This window comes from Oryza brachyantha, chromosome 12 (genome assembly GCF_000231095.2).
Source record: "Oryza brachyantha chromosome 12, ObraRS2, whole genome shotgun sequence".
NCBI lineage: Eukaryota > Viridiplantae > Streptophyta > Magnoliopsida > Poales > Poaceae > Oryza > Oryza brachyantha.
In genome coordinates, this window is record NC_023174.2 from 10,290,426 (window position 1) to 10,311,626 (window position 21,201).

Sequence of the window (21,201 nt, forward strand, 5' to 3'; positions counted from 1 at the left end):
ACTAGTATATTTATTGCAATAGTAAATTTCACCGTTACGAATTGTGCCAAACATATGAAAATAACATGGGTCCATTTAAACCAAGAAAACTAAGTAGCCTTAACTTTGTATCACCTTGGGTATAAGGACAGTACCAGACGTGGGACGGCTTTGGCTCAAGTCCCACGCCTGACAAAAAATTGTATTGAAAATTTACTATATTTTAAATAAAATTTACCCAGAAGATTTATATTTTATTGTTAAACACTAGGCTTAGTACATTTTTGTTCCGCCCCTGCTTGGGTAGGTAAAGTGACACGGAGAAAACCGGAACACGGCGTTAGTCCTAGTATGCTCAGCGTTTTAGCGGTATACACACCATGACAAACTGAACGGTAAGTCGGTAACACGGGAATATTTCACGCAAAAGAGAAACATTTATATACTGATCTCAGACAGTAGCAGCCATTTACCCCCATGGTAGCCACCTCTTAAATTTGAGATGGCTTCCAGCTTAAGACCAAAACTTGCATGAGCTTGACATGAAGAAATTTACAGTGCAGATAACGAACTTTCATATCATAACTCATATGTTCTGAAAGGCAGCTTACTCTTTTCGGCAGAACAACATTCACGCTCGGAACCCCTGTTCTTTGCAGTTCAGTGGTTCAGAACTTCAGGTGTGTATTGGGACAGCGGTTGAAACTTCACCCTGAATGAAACTACTTGTCAGTGCACCAGAGTATATTCTGTATTCAAGACATTTTCTCCAGAGGATGCAAAGACCCCGATCTGTCCCACAAGACAATCAGGAATGCAAGAGCAGGCAGCCATCATTGTCGGTCCCAAATAGAAGATATCTTATTCCGGCTGCTCATCTCAGGCAGCTGTCTCTGTAGCTCTGGTTGCAACTTACCAGCATGTTCCCTAGATGCTGGAAAGGCAAGAGAGAGGGAGAGGGAACCTGGCGTATCGGTAGGCAATGAATGTTCCTTGTTCTGATTTTCTCCAGCCTTAGGGGGAAGAAACGAAAACATGGTATTTCTGGGAAATTTGTTGTCCCCAAGTTCTAGCTCAAGATCTGGCACATCACGCTCAGGCATGCCCTCATCATCTGATGACAGATTTACAACGTTTCCAGTCACTGGATCATCCATTGCGTTTAGATCAAGCGAAAATATGCGCTTTCCGTTACACTTTGAGCTTCCTGCCAATGACTGGTCAACTGAATCATCGAAGGAGGAAGATACAAGGGGGTGCACCTTGGATGACAGCCTTCCATCACTGGTATTCTCACTTAAACTAGAATTTGCCGACCCAATATAATCCAATTTAATTTTCTTCTGCTCTAGTTTTCCATTAACTTCATCAACCCAGTTTGCCACCTCAACACTTCTTTTGTGTGGAGTAGCTGTGATGTGCGAAACTGGATCCACTGTACCAGAATTCACCTCACAAGTACTAATATCTACATCCACAAGGTTATCAGCATCATTGAGGTCGATAGCTCTGATGCCCTTTCCTGGTTTGTCAACAAAATAATATGTTGGAAGTGAAAAATATGTACCACATTTGCAATGTATTTACAACACAAAAGAATGAACTTACCTTTCTCACATACTGAGGAAATAGAACAAGCAAGTGGCACTGTATTAACATCAAGCATTGGTTCACAAGCATTACTGTTGGAGGAATCCTTTGTGTCTTGGTCTTCTGAGCAAGAAAATTTCTGCACATGTATAGATAGTAAACAGTTGATTTATATTTTGAGGAAGCATCTGAAAAAAAAGGCAAACTCAAAAATAAATTGATAAGCAAGAATATAGAAAGGCATGTGCAAGCAACAGGCTCCCAGCCTCCCACCATATTTGACAACTGGCAGCCTGGCAGGATGACAATCAAATCCATCAAGTACCTTGCTATTTTTTGGAACAATCCAAATAATTAAAACAGATAAATTAGAGGTAGTAATACTACAGTAATTAGTTGCAAGGCGATAGCCACAAGCAATCACCTGTTGTTCAGTTGCCAGCTGAGTGCTGTTATTTGTTGAACTGCTGGCTGTAATTGAAACATGACAGTGATCTTTCGATTCATTTCTTCTCAAAGGCTGATTTGAGATGTTCTCTCCATTTGAACACCCCTGAGGATCGGTTCCTGTAGTCTGGGGACATTGGTTGTCTGCACAAGGATTTCCTGTAGTCTGAGGACATTGGTAGTCTTCACAAGGAACCGACTTCACCAAATCATGATCTGATTTATCACCATTATTCTGACCTTCGGACAATGAATGATCAGATGTCAAGATAGAGATGCTTTGATCCACATCCATATTCAGATTGGGCTTACAAGTACTGAGTGTCACACCAGGTGGAATGTTCATCTGGCCTTTTTTTCTTACTCTGAATACACCCCAAAGAAAATAGAACATGTTCCATCCTGCATAGTACAAGGCAATATAAGCTCAGTCACAGTAAAAGCTAAACACTAGATAAAATATAACTGAAATTGGTGAAAGAATTCTTACTTTGGAAATTCTTTGACAGGATATTGGAAGGGAATATAAGCAACTCAGCTGTTTCAATGGTTCCTCTGAGAGCCAAGTCATTCTTCAGCATATTTTCAACTAATTTACTGTAATGATTTTCGTAGCTGCAGAAATAAAGAAATCATAAAAAATAGTTAGAAGTTTGGATTGCACTAAGATGTGATGTGGACATCTCAAACAAATACATGCAAGAAAAATGCTGCAAGGAACACACCTATCAGTATCTCTAGCAAAGAAGAAAAGACCAATATTCTCATACGAAGGACCATTTTCCTGAAATTGTCTTGGCCATGAATTCAGACGAGGAAGTTCCTCCAGCTGGACTTTTGAAGGGAATTTCTTTGCTACTTCCAGAACTTTTGGTGAAGCAGAACATGATAAGTGGGCTTGAAAACCATCACAGAGCTCAGGTGATCTTCCAGTCCTCCGAAGCTCAAAACCACCTCTGTCAAAATAAAGATTAAACATTAAAATGTATTATGGACACTATATACATAGAATCAAGTTCTTCTGTGCTTGTAACCAACACATACTAGGTATAAATCAGATCTAACAGAGTAACAATCACATGATATAAGCCATAACACATGACATGATACATCAACGAAGTATAAACTTGTGTGGCCTAACAAAATGATTTAGAATGCTTAGCTGACAGCAATTGAGTATACAGCAAACTTTTTGTTAAAAACTGAGAAAGTAATATGTTTGTAGGATATAAAGGGAAGAAAATTCTTACTGCCATATAAAATCCAACTCTGGAACAGTTGAAACTTTTGATCCATAACCAGGTATTAAGACTTGATTAGATTTGTCCACCAGAGAATCTGGCATAGTAAAGCTGTCATAAACAAATCTTCCTGCCATGACTGATACAGGCTGACACTCATTGGGTTTCAACTTGCTACAATCTGTGGAACCTCTACTGTTCGACGTGTTTCTTATATCCTGCTCACCAGTTCGCCCATACAATTGGGAGGGCTTCTTCACATGACCAAATGAGGTGGACAAAGGATCCTTAGGCCTATAGGTTGGGTTGTGACAAGGACCCCATTTTAGGATGTTCTCAGATTGATCCACTGATCTGAAAGCAGCTTTGTCAGCAGATATCATATTAGTAGCTTCAGATGTTTTATTCCTTTTAGCAGAAGAATCCTTCATGTTCCGTTCACCTACAGGTTTTACTGCAGACAAGCTAATTTTGTCGACAGAACAGAACTGTGTATAATGACCTGCTTCATTACATCGTTGACAACGCATCGTGAGATTGCTACTAATAGCACCAGGTCTCAAGCTTGTTGGATCATTTGCTTTATCATCCTGGTGTGCAGGATCTGTGTTCTGAATTACTTTTCTCTGGACCCCAGAGCCAAGAATACTGGAGGATTTCTCAGCACTACTTACAATTTTACTTCCAGGAGCTTTTGCTAGAGGCTGCTTATTTACCTCAGAGTATCCTGAAAAAACAAAATAAAATTAACCACACTATACCACATGCCAAACACAAATTAACTTACCCCAAGCAAAAGAGTTAAATGAAGGAAAAGGGAAATATACCAAGAGAGCATCGTCCACCTTGTCCATGAGTAATGCTTAAATTATTTGAGTCACCCATGTTATTGCCTGTAGCGAGATGCTGAGCTTTGGATTCTTCTTTAGACGAAGCTTGGTTAGTCATCGATGCAGTAACAGATGGACACCCTAATATAGAAGTGACTCTATCACTTGTTACATTATGGCTCACTGGTGGATTCATGACTTTTGACTCCTCATTAAGTGGTAACAGCGAAGACTTTGCCTTATTTCCTGACTCGCAAGATTTTGGCTTCTTAAAAAATGGCGACTTAGCAAGTATGCCCACTGGCCCCTCCTTTTTCGCAAGATAGGATAAATGGTCCTTCAAATTGTTGGGCTTCGGTGGAACTTCATTTACTAGCTGTTTCACCTTGGGGACCTTTGAGTTGTTGAAAGAAGTGGACTTGGAAAATTGACCTGCAACAAACCATTCAATGTAAATTTTTCTTTAATTGTATGTAGGTCTGCAGGGAGGGCAACCAAACTATTGTAACGTAATTTGAACATTTACATAGATAAAAGTGTCTGAATTGAATGTAATAATGGAAACAAAATTACCACGAAGTGGTGGTCCCAGATTCTTGGCAGCATCAAATGCCAATGAAGTTGGCACTTGGGTAGTGGATTGCTTTCCCTTCACCACATCTAACCTAAATGAACTCTCACGCGACAACGGCAATCTTTTTCTGGGCTCAACTCCCATGGATAAACCACAACGTTCAGGAATACTTTGTCTGATCGAGGAAATGATCTCTGCACCTTCATCCTTCCTCTTCATAGTGATATTATTGCATTGATTTGTTGAATTCAACTCTTTATTATCTCCATCTTCATCCTTCACTCCATTTTCAGAACTTTTGTTCTTCAAAGCAGTGTCAAGTTTACTATTTTTCCCTTGAAAGGATTCTGAGGCTTCATCGTCATAAGAATTGCTTGATGCATTAGCAATTTTATCGGGTTTCCTTTCAAAGAACTGGCCTTTTGAAGCACCAACCTTCAGCTGAGATTTTTCTAGTTTCTTTTTCTCCTTATCAAATTCCAATTCATTTTTGCACTCTTCACACAACCATTCACCTTCTGGAACCTCTTCCATCATTACCTTCATACAATAACTGGGGCAAAGAAATGAGACAATTTTAAGAAGTTTAACAATACTCTATTCTCAATATGAAAAAAAAAATCTGAAAAGAGTAGTTTATTCGTGTCCTGAGACTAGGTAGGTATCATATAGTGTAGGCTTGTCTGCATAATAGGTGTTGTTACTGTTGATGACAACAAGCGTAACAATCTTAACCACAATGGCATGCCATCAAGCAATCAATGATGAGTAATTGTACAGAAAAAGCAACTGAACAAATAAACCTTACATATGCTCAGCACCATCATTGCATCTAGTGCAAACAGCAAGCCTCTCCTCCTCACCAACATCCCCACAAATGTCGCACACTTTCACCTGTTGTTGTCAAGGGATATAAATATGTAGCTAATAAATGGAGATAAAAAAAACTTGTCATAATTTAAATGCAACTGATAACAGAGCAAGCAATATACAATACAACAGAAAAAATTAAAAGTTTTGAACTCACGTCCTCAACTTCTTCGGAACTCTTGTCCTCAGAAGATGTGGTAATCACATGTGCATCAGACACCTGCTGGATATCGGAACCATGTCCAAGGAATTTAACTTTGGCCCCAAATTCAAAGGAATATAATCACATGGTATACACACATTATGTTCGGAACTTTGGATTAGCGTGCTAAATTGCCAAAACTCAACTGCTAGATTGTGACAGAAGCATGACTTATCCATAAAAAAGAACAAAAAAACTGGGCATCGGTTCGATGGATAAAATATTTATAGTCGTAGTTGAAGATGAAAAAGAGAAACTGCATGTTCAAGAAAAAAAAAGTCAAAAGGGAAACTGAAACTTACATTATCCATAGGATCTACAGAATTATCCTCAGGATTAACACTCCTTGCTGCTGCAAACTCAGCGGAAGTATCTTCCGGTGTACTGGCATTTTCACAAGCTTCACTTGCAGAGACACCCTTGCCTGTTGTTTCAATATCAAGCCCACCATGTTTCGCACGAAGTGTAGCTTGCCTGCCTCTTTTATTATCACTTTCCTTTTCTTCCCAAAAGGATTTCTTGCAACCAGTTGGGCTTTCAGTAATCATCTCTGTCGCTTTCTCAAACAAATTTTTGGGGTTTGCTGACTGACCTTGATCTTCTGGCTTCCTACTTGATGGCGACAACGCCACATCAGAAGAATTACCTGAGACAAGTTTTTGGTAAGTTAAGTCCACCAGTTCTACCAATAATGCTCTCCTTATTAATGCGTAAAATAGACTGAGTTTTACCAGCCTGGCTTTCTTTAGCATGGTTGCAATTATCAACAGCATCTTCATTGCTAAAAACTCTATTACCGCTTAACCTTCTAGAAGATGGAGGTGCTCTTCTCCCCCTTTTTTTCTTTACAACCATACTAGAAATAAGTTTAATCCCAGAAATACATGAGCCATCATTATCACAATCTTCCAAATTGTGCTGCTCTTCTGATTCCTTTACTGTGGATGTACAACCATTAGGCGCACTGCCTGCTTCTGGCTCCATCAGAACTGAAAAACAGTTACAGCCCACACAAGGACAGGGTGCAAATCTTACATTGAATGTCCCTGATTCAATAAAAAACATATTATAATAAATAAAATCATATTGAAAGCAATTGCAATTCTTTACTCCAGCTGTCCAACAGCCAGTACGCATATGAACTTGGGAAGAGAGTAAAAAGGGAAAAAAAACAAGCTTGACATTCTACAAAACAAGGTATTAATACACATTGAGTAATTGTGTAGATCGAAAAATGAAACCATGTTAATAAAATGGATCCAGATGAAATCCAGATGTCCATTGGAGTGAGATGAAAATATAGGTTTAATGATTATTACCAGTCAAGTGAACGTTAGCCAGCTACCGGCTGGTGTAACAATATCAGATATTATTGTTGATTCCAAAGTAAAAGAGGTTGAAATTCTTAAATTATAGATAAATAGAAGGCAAGTTTTCAATGAAGCTGCATATTGATGTTCTCAAAATGGCAACTTTATGCAGACTTGAACATGATGCAACTCAAGGAACTTCACCTATATCAGTAATATTCAGGCTACTGTTCTTTCACTTATGTTTCTGCTTATAAGCCAAAATTTGAATTTTAACACTTAATTTTGGAGTTGATTTTGTGGCTTTTTCATCGTAATTTATTTTACAACATTTTCTTTTGAATTGCTATGAACACGTTTATAAAAGTTTCAACCACAAATTTTTTTAGGTTGCTAATAAGCAGTTTCGCTTTTTTCATCCAAAAAACGAAACTACAGGAGCCTCAGTTTTCCAGTTTATATCGCATTTCAATGTACCATATTGTCTAGATTCAGAAATGCAGGTATCAAGCCTGCAAGTAGGCATGACATGGTACAGGAAAATATATACCAATTTGATGTAAAGCTGTGTGAGAAAACAATAGTGTGCACAATGGATTGTAATGCAACTATCTCAGAAAGAGAAAAAACTCACCAAGTTTGCTATCTAAATAACAGCTGAAAACTCATGAACAGATCCCCAAATTAGATAAGTCCCTTCTGATACTGGTGCGACTGTGACCTAGAAAGCACATTAAAATATTTTGTCATTTTTCTCTCACAAATCATTAGAACCTCGAAACAGAAGAAATGTGCAGATCCGTCTTCTACCTCTCTCAAACTACGAACATTACATGAATCAAAAGAAAAGCTAACAACATAGTATGTTTGATTGTTATATTTTTCAGAATTGACAATTGCACCCAAAAAGTGCAAAGAAGCATCTCATTCCACTATGTTACATTGTTAATAGATGGTAAACAAGCTATGTGATCTAATACACAATCAAATCGCAGAAAAACCAATACACTATATAATTGAAGGCATCCACTCAATGCGAGTTGGCCAAGAAGTTAAAACTATAAACCTAAAGCGATCATCGACTCCCATTCATTACTTGCTCTAACGCCCTTCCATGTAACAGAATCTGTTTAGTTTATGCTTCTATGGATCCCCCAGAAGATCATATACAGTCTAAATGACCAAACGGCAAACAGAGTAATCAAATAACAGCAGCAATACAAAGCCACCCATTTCAACGAATTAACCTAATTGCACACAAGAACAGATCTAACGTGGGACATGTACCCTCATCTGAACTCCCAACAAATCATTTTTTTTCCTCTCGAAGCAAAGCCGCTATTCTCCTACTCCACCCGCGCATCCACCAATTGGGAACAAATAAGCAATCCGGGCTAGCACACAGAAAACACAACAAAAAAACAAAACCACTCCGAATCGAGCTCATCGCCACCGGAAGCCAGGAAATCAATCCAACCCCATGCGGATCCCCACGCACAAACCCGCCCGAGCAGCGGGGCGTGCGGCGGAGGAGGAGGGACCCACCCAGGAAGGGACGGAGGCACAATACCCCCCTTCTGATTCGGCGCGGCGTGGGGGGCGGAGAGGGGGCTCGACGAGAGGAATGGGGAGGAAGGGGCAATCGGAGCAGCCGCCGCGTCGGCTCCGGTTAGGGGGAGTCCAGGCAGGCGTGGTCGGCGGGCGGGCGGCGCCGGCGAGGGAGGGTTCGGAAAATTGGGGGAAGGGAGGGGAAGGAGAAAAGGACGCGATCGGTATTCTCACCGGGTGGGGGACGGGAGCCAGGGGTTGAGGACGGAGGGCAAAACGGTAAATCGAATAATAATAATAACACGAAGGAAATAATATTTGTGGAATTTAAATATAATATAATTGTTTCAACCGCCCAAACCCTTCAGGAAGCTATATATTTATATATTCAGGGACTTTTTTTTCTGTTTTTCCACCTGTTTTAACTGCAGGTTTATTGTTTCCGCTACCGCTCTCTTGTTGCCTCGTGTTTTGCTACGGGATATATTTGTATAAATATGTATTGAATATTGTAGAAATATTGATATATGTTAAAATATAGTAAAAAATAATATTGGATGATGATTTGATATGCATGTGCATAGGTTGAGCTTTATATACTACCTTTGTTTTATATTATAAGACTTTTTAGCATTATCTAAATTTATCGATTGATGAATATATATAATTTATATATAATTCTAGATTCATTAGCATCCATATGAATTTAGACAAGACTAGAAAGTCTTACATCGTGAAACGGAGGGAGTAACACATATTGAATTATAAATGATATGGCATGCTTGTACATGTATAATTATTGCTAGTGGCTAGTGATTGATGATATGGCATATTTGCATGTTAAGGTTTAGGAGTACTTAATTGCCTGTGGGCATGAAGATATATATTTGTGTTTTATCAGTACCATCGGGGCAACATTTTGCCCCTAAAGTAACGTAATGCAATAGTAATGTTTGAAAGTTTAGCAAATATCATAAAATTATAGGCTAAATCCATTTTATCCCTCAACTACATCCGAATTATATCCTTAAACTACCATATCATATATTATATGCCCTCTAACTTTTCAAAATGGATGAATTATTTCTCTGGCCCAATTGAAAATGGTTTTGATTTTATCTGCTACATGTGTGACTATCCCGTCAGTAAAAAAGCTAACAAAACTTTATGAAGCCCACATGTCATTTTGCCATTTCTTCGTCCTCTCTATCCTTTTCTCGCTCCCAATATGCCTAGCTAGCAAGCTTGGCCCCTCACCCTCACTCGTAGGCATACCCACCACCATCTGTCTATGTCTCCCACTATTCTGCATGTCATTGCACAAGCTCTTCCATGTGTTTGTTGCATACGAGAACAAGGATGATTACCGATATATGTTTTCTTCCATGTGTACCATATCTAGCAATTAGTATCATTGATGATGGTAGTGGCCAATAGTGCCTAACGGTGGAGTTGCCTAACCACGGAGCTTGAGAAGAGGCACATTGGAGTGGTGGAGAACTAAGACATGGTAGATCAGTGTCTACATGTTGCCTAAAACCGAGAGATTGGAGGATATATAGAGGAAATTGCCCTTGAAGCTCGATAGCGTCCTAAAGCAGCGGGACTTACTAGACCTCCATTTCTGGATGGATGCCACTACTAAGCATTGCAAAAAAAAAAAGTGTCCATCGTCACTCAACGAAGTAACGTGAAGGAAGCTTCAATAGCATGATGTCGTCCAATTGATCTTTGCATCCTTCTCTCGGCATCAGCGCAAGCATCCACTCCCAAGGTACTACTTGTCCTTATATCTATCCTATCCTAGTCATCACCAAGTCACCCCCGCCCTTGGCATAGCCTACAAGCCCCATGTTGGCACAACCTGATCTCTGCTGCATGTGCTCTACCTGTCAAGCTACATGTTACCACTTTACTCGTTTCCTTCTCACCTCCCCTCTCTTACCACCGGCGCTAGTGCCTTTTTTACGACCCTCTCTTAAGCATGCCACCGTAGCACCACCAAACCTCAAGCTTCCTTTGTTATGTTCTAGCCTCGTCGTGGTGAACCAGAGCATGAGAGAGGCATAGAGAGGACGGCGAGGAGGTAAAAGAATGTGGTGAGGCAATGGCATATGGGGGCAGCTAATAAAATTTTGATTGAACTTGCTTGCTGACTAGATTGTTTCCCATGTGTGTACCATGTGGGACCAAATTCACCTTATATTGCTATAGAAATCTAAAAAAACTCCATTTCAAAGTCAATTTGTATATGATTTGTTTTGGGAAGATTAAGATTATGGGTCTAGTTTGCAAAGTTCCAAATCCTAAATCCTACTCATGATATTCCATATATCTATAATTCTAATCCTATGCAATATCAATGCAAAAAAAGGTGCAATTATCATAAATAGAATAATATATGCCAAATTGTTTCCATCGATTAGCAAAAAAAATTATAAAATTGATGCAAATTTTAGTGGAGAGAAGGAAAAAGTCATAGGGTTTTGGGAAATACTTGTGTTCAATGGGATATTTGACAAAGAAAAGATATTACCGCATTCAACCTCTCAGAGGGAAGTTATAGGGCTTTGGAGAATACATATCGTCAATGAGAAATTTGATTGAGAGAAGTCAAGGTGGCCTTCAACCTCCATAAGGCCTTGTTCGGTTAATCCCAATCATAAGAGGATTCAAGGGGATTAGGGAGGGATTTATTCCACACCTATTGTGGTGTGGAATTATTTCCTCTCAATCCTCTCCAATCCCTCCCTCTAGGGGAATAACCAAACAAGGCTTGAGGGGGATTTTAGGGTTTTGGAAGTTATAAAGTTCTGGGAAATCTCTGTATTCAATGGGGGATTTGATGGAGAGAAGAAATGTCACGGCCCAAAGTTCCCCCTCCTACTAAGACCTAAATCACTTCAAGAAAATATTTAATTTAATCCAGAGCTAACCCTAAATAAATTTCTCTAATTAAACAGGAAGTGGCCTATCAGGATTATCTAATTTTTTCCCAAGCACAAACTTGCTAACAAGATTTAAAAGGGAATTTCCAGAGCACCAGAAATAATTTAAGTTAATTAAAAACTCATGTATTGAACTAAAGAAGCCTCCTTTCTTTCTTTTTCTTTTCTCCGCGGGCACACCCTGAACCCGAAGTTTTAGGACCTATACTGAAGCTAAGCAGATCTTCCAAACCTACAACGTGAGAAGTACATATTTTGCATCAACAATTTCTCCGTGAAAATCATTCACTATAAACCACCATGATTATCATACGAAATTGCGATAATTATCGCACGGTATACTTTTCCAAAACTGATGGTTTTATTTTTAAAAAAAAGCACATTCAAATTTGCACAGTTTTAGCATAATTATCATGATAATCATCGATAATCGTGCTACCACCGTGTAGCGATTTTGTCTTTCTCCGTGACAAATGAAACCCTGGTCACCGCACCGGCGACAATGAACTTCTACCATCTTCATTACAAGCATCTTCTTTTGTGACTAAGAGAGTACTCTGACAATGCTCATTTTTTGTGTTCTGTGTTGCATTTTTTGTTCTTATAAACTGAATTACCCTCATGCGATCAATATCAATATGTTATTGCATTAATTTGTTTATTATGTTGTGTGATCGATTACAGCTTTCGACTCATAATAATGTAGCACAGGGATGTAAACGGTATGGAAACTTCCCACCATACCGATACTGTTTAAAATATTAATATGAAAATAATATTTGTTCAACCATTTCCCTTTTAAAATTTTAGATTTATAAAAAATTGTCAATGCTGTATTATTGAAGTTAGCAGCAAATAGTTAAGTTCACAATAGAAAATTCTTGACCGTTGCCATGAAATTAATAAAATAGTGGTACCGTTTCTAACCATTTTTATTCCCAATCTAGTAGAGACAATTTCTTACGTGCACAATAGTTTTCCCTCAATCCCATATGCATAGGGTTGACAAAATCTCCGTTGGGTCCGGGATGCACCGGGAACCCACCCCGACGGGGATGGGGATGGGGACAGGTAGATTGCCTCCCTGTGGGGACCCAAAATGCTAAATAGTCCAACAGCCCATCATCATTTTTCAGTTTTAAGAGCCAATTGGGCCACTACAAACTTCATATATAAAGCCCAAATACCAAACCCTACCTCCTCTCCCTGCTACCTGGCTGCCTCCTCCCTCATGTTGCCGTCGCTGGCCTCCTCCCCTCACGCGCTGTTGCCGTTGCCGTTGGCCCCCCTCCTCCCCTCAACACCGCTGCCAGTCACCCTCCTCCCCTCATGCGCACGCGCGGCTTGCGCCTCAACCCATCGTCCGCCCAGCGCCCGCCCTCGACGGCCGTAGACATCCCGTGCCTACCCCAGTCGGCTGCCCTCGCCTCGCTCCCACCATCACCCTGACCCGCCCCATTGCCAACCCTATTTATATACCCCTGAATTTTGCCCCATCCCCTACATGCCGATGACTTTTTGCTTTTATCCCCCTACGTACCAATTCCGTTACTTGACCTTTAGATTCTTCTAAAATAACTATATTACCCCTCTCACAAAAATACAATATAAAAAAGATTACATTATAATAAAATCAAACGACACAAACTTAATTAAAAAATTAAATTTTTGCCCTTTTTAAAAATGATAAAATCCATAGAAGAATTTTCATGAGAACTTGAATACCAAAATTATTTTTACTTAGGGTTAAATCTAGGTGAAAACACTATCTGAATATCATCAAATTTGGATTTTCTTTTAAAATTAAGTTGAAGTTCTCAAATTTACAATCAAAAAATGTGTCGGAGGGTAAAACTCCTATAGCGGGAAGCCACGGGTCCCCCTTTGTTGGTTCGGTCAGGGGTGAGTGCGAGAGCTAGGGCATGGTTAAGAGGAGAGGGGTCGAGCCACTCAGGGAGAGTGCGGACATAGCGATGTACACAGGTTCGGGCCGCCGGAAGGCGTAATACCCTACTCCTATGTTTGGTTTCTTAAGGCGCAAGGAATTGTGTTTGAGTCTGGCTTAGCAGTTAGACATGCTAAGTCCTTTCTAAGTATTTGTTGTTTGGAGATAGGGCTCCCCTTCTCCTTAGGCAGGGGCCTTCTTTTATATTACAAGGGGCTACCAAAGGTGCCTGGGCACGAGACCTAAGGGGAAAGGAAAACATATACACAGCTTAGGGCATTTAATGCCCTTCTAATCCAGGGTGTGCGGTGACAGCGCACGCCTTTTCGTGGGTATGCCATGTCCCATCGTAGCGTGGAGCGGTTGATATCTCTCCCACATTGAATGCAGGTGATCCCTGGTGAAATCCTAGATGGATAGCCTAGAGGAGGGTTGAATAGGCGTTCCTGAAAAACACTTCACATCGCAGTGGTCAGTAGGCTAGACTGTCCGGTCACAAGGGTCGAACCATCTAGTCGGCGCCCTCGGCTTGAGGCTGAGAGCTCTGGCTGGACCGTCCGGGTATGAACACTAGACCTTCCGATCAGGCAAAAGAAGGTTCTGAGAATCCTCTTTTGCAATGTTGTTCCTGAGAATGTGCAGTGCAAGTGTGCAAAAGATAGGAGGAGACAAGCTCCAAATCAACAGAAACATCGGTAGAAAGAAAGAAAGTGACACGGTGGATTTTTCTACCGAAGTTCGGATCTTTTGATCCTACTCTCCGTTGAGGTCCTCCTATGAGTTGGATCTCTCCCGATCCTTTTCCTCACTTAGCTTTCTCCCACAAGGTCAACTCGGGTTTTCAAGTTCATGCCTCTAGGTTAGCGAATCATTGATCAACCACCAAGATCAAGATCAAGCGATTCCACTCAACCCTAGGTAGCAACTCGTTCTACGTAGCAACCTCCTATGAGAAATCCCAAGTGTCCATTATTGAGTTACCTAATTTCCTTGCGTAGGCAGAACCTTCACAAACTTTCCTAGACGATCCACACTAATTGAATGCTTGCAGGGATGCCTATCCGTCTAGGAGATCACTCTCCAAGAGTAACAAGCCTACGCGTCATCTTATGCATCCATGATCTTCAAGAGTGAAGCCCTCAGGAACAAACCAACTAAACACACATCCTTAGCCTTGATCCTCACAATAATCACTCTAGGAGGTGTTAGAACTAGTTGGGGAGGCTTGAGAGGTGCTAGAATAGCCCTAGGAGTCTACACATATGAACTGGGAGCCTTACCAACGACTAGATCACTAGGTTCCAATTTATAGTACTATCGCATGTCATGTAGCCATTGGGAAATGTGCCAGGAGCCAAACCGTCCGCTAGTGGGCCGGACCGTCCTACCAACACTTAGGGTTTTCTCTGAGTCAGAGCCGAACTGTCCGGCTTTGACCCAGCTCTGACTAGACTATCCAGTCCAGCTTGTCTGGAATTTTAGAACCTAAGCATCTACAACTAGACCCATGGATGCATATAGAAATTCTTATGACCCCTCCTAACAGTACAGAGTTCCTATGACTCAAAATAAAAAATAAAAGGTCTTCAATTATGTCGAACTCTGCCTAGGATCACTTTGATCAAACCATTTACACGATCCTTGATGAACTAAAATTTCTTCTCTGCTTCACAAACTCATTAGTGCACAAATGCTTAACTAGCATTGTCATTAATCATCCAAAACTCGATTAGGGGATAGATGCACTTTCACCGTCCCTTTGAATCCAAGGCGCGGCAGAGGCAGAGACTGGTCCCCTTAAGTGTGCAATGTTATCTCTCCCGTAAAATGAGAGAGGCAAAAAGCTTTCCTCATTTAATGGTTGATGGGACAGGGCTAACACGAGCCCTACACCTTGTTGGGGGTCGGCACATGTCTCTGGCATACTTTTAGTCCGCCATCATGTCCATCGGTTCCGTGGCGACTTGCAGTGCCACTCGCATGCCACATTAATGTGATACCATATATGCGGGTGGTAGGGCACATTAAATGTCGCGACAGGGCGCCAAGCACTAGGCCTCTCGGTCCCATGTGTTGTGCGGACCAAGGGCCCGAGGGGTTGGTACGGCCCGACCCCCCTAGTGGGCGACGTGGACTTGGGGCGGCCTTCTCCGCATACGAGGTCTATGAGTCAATGCCAGCATCGTAGCGACTTTTTTCTTTTCATCAAAAAGAACATCGTTAGGTGTCGGACGACATGTTCCCTTCGCGTGGCATACACCGGGCCCATGTCAAAATTCATTCCCTTTAATCTACTATTCACGTTGAGAATTAGTACTATAGAGGGGTAGTATGGTCATTTAGACAAAAGATAGCTATGAACTAAGAGTGTATTTGGTTCAGAGAATTATTGCAAGGAATAGGAGTTTGGCCATGTAATAGTAGATATACTGGGTTATTTATACATATTTTCATCAATTGATGATGGTCTATATTAAAAGTAATAAAAATAAATATAATATTAACAAATAAAAAAGACCAGCGGTTCAACCAATGCCTCGTTGATTCGAATGGTGAACCGACGACGAAAGCATATCGACCTTTGGTCAGATTTTTTTTACTATGCTCTAACTCCTGGTCTACTTCCCAAAATTATCAAACAAATCATAACACCCAACTCATGTGGGTATTGAAGGGGCCAAATTGAAAACTTAAGGGCATATAGGTTCTGTTCTTTTGTTAAAGGATGAAAGATGAAAGATTATCTAACCTTTCGTTAACTATTCAATAGTATAAACAATGGAATAACGGTTACTCCCTCCGTCCTACAATAAGTTGAATTTTGCACAATTTATGTTCAACATTTGATTATGCGTCTTCTTTAAAAAAATTATGATTAATATTTTTATTGTTATTAGATTAAAAAACATGAATAGTACTTTATGTGAGACTATTTTATAAAATTTTTATCATAATTTTTTTCAAATAAGACAAGCGGTCAAATAACATGGAAAATCGGGAGATTTAACTTTTTGCCACTCTTAGAAATGACACATAATATATTTGTCACCCGCTGTCTATGACACATGGGGCCTCATGTGTCTATGACATGTGGGCCCAATGGCAAATATGTTAACGTCATTTCTAAGAGTGGCAAAAAGTTAATTATTCCTGGAAAATCTAGAAATGTAGTTATATTGGGACGAGGATAGTACAAAGTTGAAAATCTACTTTATAAATGGACAATATTAATTTACATATATATATATATAACACCACAACCAAATCAGACCCCACACCACCCATCAACAGAGCAACCACCCCGCTTTTGCACGTTGTAGTTAAATTTTAACTATTTGAATACTTCCGGGGTGCCCCAAATAAAGTGAGTTAAGCTTTGACTCCTTTCAGTCAAATTTTAACTGACTGAATCACAAATACAAGCTAGTGAACATGAGTTAATTCTTAACTCAAACACGTTGCACACATATTGAGTTATTTTTTAACTGACACATCCACCAGCAAGCATGCACATCACATTATTATACTATGCAGTTAAAGTTTAACTCATCGAACAACACAACACATGCTATACATATGAGTTAATTTTTAACTAACACACTAGTAGTGGGGTTGAATGTGTGATGAAAGTTAATTTTTAACTTTGTTTTAGGGGTGGACCATTATAATATAACCGTTTCACGCAAACGAATCTTCTGGATTTAGTTACAACAAAACTGACGCAATTATCGCCATGCAAATCTTTATGGGCAGTTTGTTTCCATTGCAGTTCACGGTGAACACTACCATTCCCCTTCCACGCGTCTGATTCTCGGGAGATCGTTGGCGCCGCCGCATTTGTTTTCACATCGATCTTTTTGTTCCAGCAGGTTAGTAACAGTATCACCCCCACTCATTCCTTTCACCATCGCACTACTTCTGTATGAACAAGGGTTAATCGGTAACCATATTTTGCTATTCCAGTGTACCGCCCATGGAGGTCACCGAAAAAATACCGGTGAGGGTGAAGAGGATTCGGTTTGCGGACTCGCAAAATGAGTGTGAGGTCATGTTGCAGCAAACCCTGGCCAACGACGGGCAATATTCATCAATGTCGTCTGGCGATGATGCACAGAGAAAGCCCAAATGGAGACGATACACATCATCGTATGGCAACGGCGAAGCAGACAATGACGTAAGCAGCACTTCCCTCATATATCCTCTTTTTTCGGATGATTGTATATTTTAGTGCTTTGTTTTGCTGTAAGGCCACAGTGCGTTTAGTTAAATTTTAACTGAGATGTGTTAAAAATTAACTAATGATGCTTGCCGCGCATCATCACTAGCGTTGCGATAGCGTATGACGCTTGTCGTGCATTATCTGCGATAGCGGCCCAACTTGACACGTTGCGCTGCGATAGTGTTAACACCAGATTTTAGCAAATCGCCGCTATGGATTAATCTGTGATTAAAGACCGAATCAGACAGGAAGCAGGGCAATCGGATAGAAGGCCAGGTGGAATACGACTCGGATTCAGCCGATGGAGTCCGAATCGGATAAGAGATAGAGTCTGATTAGGCCTCGAATGTTACAGATAGATTGGGGAATAATCAGAGTCCGCGTAATTTAATTTTATCTATTAATTAGAGTTAGTTTAGATTTTTCCTTTATCTCTAAGGTTGTTAGAGTCCGATCGAGACTTGTGTGTTAGAGATAGAATCTATCTAGGAGTTTGTTATTTCTTTTTATCTATTAGGAGTTGTATGTCGTGTCTAACACGGGCTAGCATCAACTCGAGGGTATAAATATGTATGCCCGGGGTCATTGTTTTTCATCTACACATCAATTAGATCAACAAATTTCGGCGCATCGCCACCATCCTAACCGAGGTTTCAACTCCGGCGGAACTTGGCACCTGACGTGGGGCTGCATCGTCTCGATCTCCGACGGAGGGGTAAGTCCTACGTTCCGCCGGGCCACAGTAATCGTTCAACTAGATTAGAACTGTCTCAATTCGGTCTAATCTTCTAATCTAGTTGCACGATTGCTAGTTATCATATCAGTTTCAACTTAGATCAGTTTCGTGTTTTGAGTTGATCTGGTCGACCACTTTGGGCGATCTATGTTGGTTTGATGTTCGCTATTTGACATATTCAATCTAATACTGTCTCGGTTAGATCCGATCTAGTAGATTGTGTTTGTTAGATGGTTTATATCAGATCGACGTATTTTGTTCATTGTTTTATCGAAGTACCAGCCGTTAAGTTACCAGTCATCGGCTCATTGGCTTGATAGCAATCTAGATCTGTTTAGTATCTATCCTGACATTGCTAGATTTAATCTTGAACTGCCTCGGTTGGGTCCGATCTTCTATGATTATTCTTAGCAATCTAGGCTAGATATTTTATAGATCTTGGTTGTTTGTCCGCCATCTATAGCCGATGATTTTTTGCCGATCTACATGCTTATCATATTTACATCGATAGAGTAGTCGATTGCCTTACTGTTTAATTTTCATACCGATTGACTCGATTTATTTAGATCGGTAGTTATTTATGTTGCATGGGCTTATGAGAATTACATACAAATTGGTTTTAGCCGATCAAACATACGATTCATTATTTAATCCAAGTAATTCGCCGGTTTATTTATTAGCCTTATCGAACTTCATGTTTCCTATAATCATATCGTACTCGACTGCATACTGTCTTGGTTAAGTCTAATCTCTGTATGTCTAGTTCGATCTGGTTATAGGAGCTTGTCCGATCGACTAATATTAATAAATGACTTGGTGGGTTATGTTGGTCTAATATTTATTTCAAGTCTATTTCTATTGGTGTTTCTAGCCGATCCATGTTTTTACAGCCTTTGTCATCCTATCGACTAACCATTACAGTATCAACGTTCGATCGGCTGGATATTTAGTTACCTATCGGCTTGATAGCCGATCGGCTTATTTTACTGTTCATCTTGTTAGTTGTAGAATCAAACTGACTGGCACGCCCTCGCATCATTCTAAAAATTTAGGTCCTGCACTGGAGCTGTCTAAGATTGACTCCTAGGCCTACGTGTGTGACCGTTGATTGTTATTTTCAGCGTCAACAGATAACGTATGACGCTTGTCGTGCATTACGATAAACTGGAGGAGATTGGACTTGACGTCGTGGCGTCCATGAGCCAAGGTGGCTTTGGGAAGCCTTACATCATACGATGACTGATTGGATAGCACCGACCATGAGCTTCAGGTTTTGATATATGACATGCTTCATATTTTTATTGGATGTCATTTTTATGGAGATAGCCAATACGAAATATATTAACATACTTCATATTTTGACTTATTGCATCATTAGATTATTGTACCTGTCTTATAAAATAGCCACTGGTAATTAACAGCGACCATAAGCGTGTCGATATCATGGATTCAAATAATTACTAGTTGATTATAAGTGTCGTCCATGATCATCATGGTGCTCTGTCTAAAAGGACCATGAAGCGGTTCATTGATGCTCTACAGACGACAGTGCCAAAGAGTTTTTTGCAGGTTTGACGGATTCAGGAAGAACTTCGTGGATTGCCCCAAGATGCAAATTTGCTATAGCAACTGAGCGTTCTTTATCATGTGGTTCATTGAGGCCTATGATGGCAACAGAGAACCCATCAAGAGCCTATCTATTCCAATAACAAGCTATACCTTCACTCACATTTTGGTGTTAAACCATATCGACACCCTTTTTATCATATGAACCATTTCTATCCAAATTCATAATCATGTTTTCCACGTTGCAGGCTAACTGAACGATTGTTCGCTCAACCATACTTCACCAGTTAATCTTCAGTCAGTATAACCAGGTCGTGTCGCTACACCTAGAGATCAAAAAGTTTCGAGTTCATACGGCAGATGATCATTCGCATAATAGCTGCAAACAAAAACAAACTGACTATATTGTGTGTTTTCTGTAGAATATCTAATGTGTCGTAAACATCTGAAAGCAATGTCTGAACCCAACACATATTACGCGTGCGCGCGGTAACAATTAGATTTCTCTGTCTTTTGTTATGCAAGATGAATGTATATATTTTTTATAAACTTTATATTATGCGACGTGATAAGTAGATGGTCTATCATATTATGAGGTTATCTGCTTACTTGATGCTTTCTGGCTATGTTTATAATCAAACATGGCACGGGGCCTGTATAAGTTATTTTTTAACTCAAACATACTGACAAGGTTTTGGTCATCATTTACTATATTTAACAGATAACTCTTTTACACAACAACAAACTTTTAACTTATCACCTACTGAGTCATGTAATTGTTGATTTGGTGCCGAGTGGCGTGTGGGTCAGTTATTTTTTTAACTCAAATAGATATTAAGCGTGGACGAAAGTATTTTGGTCATGACATCGGCAAGTTATTTTTTAACTCAATAAGTACAACATCGCAATAGCTAGGTCATTTTTCAAGGTAGCAATCTCACGCAGACATTCTGAATGATAGTTAAGATTTAACTACACATCGAATGGCTACAAATAAACTAGTAAACAAACACATCCTTTCACGTTGTCATTAGTTAACTTTTAACTCCGCAAACCTTTATGAAGACTAAAAGTTGTAGAGTCGTCGGTTAATTTTTAACTCCTCAACCAGTAAACACATATTTCTTTCACGTTGTCATCAGTTAAATTAACTCTACATCGTATCGTAGTAAACACCACATACATATATAAGTTAT

The 21,201-nt window shown here is 40.0% G+C and overlaps 1 protein-coding gene and 1 long non-coding RNA gene across 5 annotated transcripts; one reads left to right on the forward strand and one right to left on the reverse strand.

Moving 5' to 3' along the window:
- Nucleotides 1–219: 219 nt before the first annotated feature.
- On the reverse strand, nucleotides 220–8,781 carry LOC102710931. Of its 4 annotated transcripts, none has more exons than XM_015843220.2 (14): nucleotides 8,589–8,781; nucleotides 7,678–7,757; nucleotides 6,465–6,779; nucleotides 6,036–6,379; nucleotides 5,689–5,754; nucleotides 5,470–5,555; nucleotides 4,661–5,214; nucleotides 4,085–4,519; nucleotides 3,267–3,984; nucleotides 2,742–2,972; nucleotides 2,507–2,631; nucleotides 1,994–2,418; nucleotides 1,588–1,708; nucleotides 220–1,501 (listed from the first exon to the last, which is right to left on the reverse strand). In XM_015843220.2, exons 3-14 carry the CDS (start codon nucleotides 6,715–6,717, stop codon nucleotides 813–815), a joined length of 4,047 nt encoding a protein of 1,348 aa, XP_015698706.1. In that variant the 5' UTR covers nucleotides 6,718–6,779; nucleotides 7,678–7,757; nucleotides 8,589–8,781; the 3' UTR covers nucleotides 220–812. The 4 variants fall into 4 exon arrangements, with proteins under 4 accessions (XP_015698706.1, XP_006663990.1, XP_015698705.1 ...); XM_006663927.3 differs by having other exon boundaries at nucleotides 5,689–5,751; nucleotides 7,678–7,764; XM_015843219.2 differs by having other exon boundaries at nucleotides 7,678–7,764.
- Nucleotides 8,782–17,267: 8,486 nt separating this feature from the next.
- Nucleotides 17,268–20,564, forward strand: LOC107305437. Its single transcript, XR_001551591.1, has 3 exons — nucleotides 17,268–17,353; nucleotides 17,448–17,658; nucleotides 20,254–20,564. It is a non-coding gene; the product is annotated as an uncharacterized LOC107305437 (long non-coding RNA).
- The last annotated feature ends 637 nt before the right edge of the window (nucleotides 20,565–21,201 follow it).

Excerpts from the sequence above, each read along its gene's own strand:
- LOC102710931 (XM_015843220.2), bottom strand. The coding sequence starts at position 6,717 with ATGGAGCCAGAAGCAGGCAGTGCGCCTAATGGTTGTACATCCACAGTA. Across the intron at positions 5,215-5,469 it reads AATGATGGTGCTGAGCATAT|TTATTGTATGAAGGTAATGA; the intron begins GTAAGGTTTATT and ends TCTTTGCCCCAG. Across the intron at positions 1,502-1,587 it reads TTCCTCAGTATGTGAGAAAG|GAAAGGGCATCAGAGCTATC; the intron begins GTAAGTTCATTC and ends TTGACAAACCAG.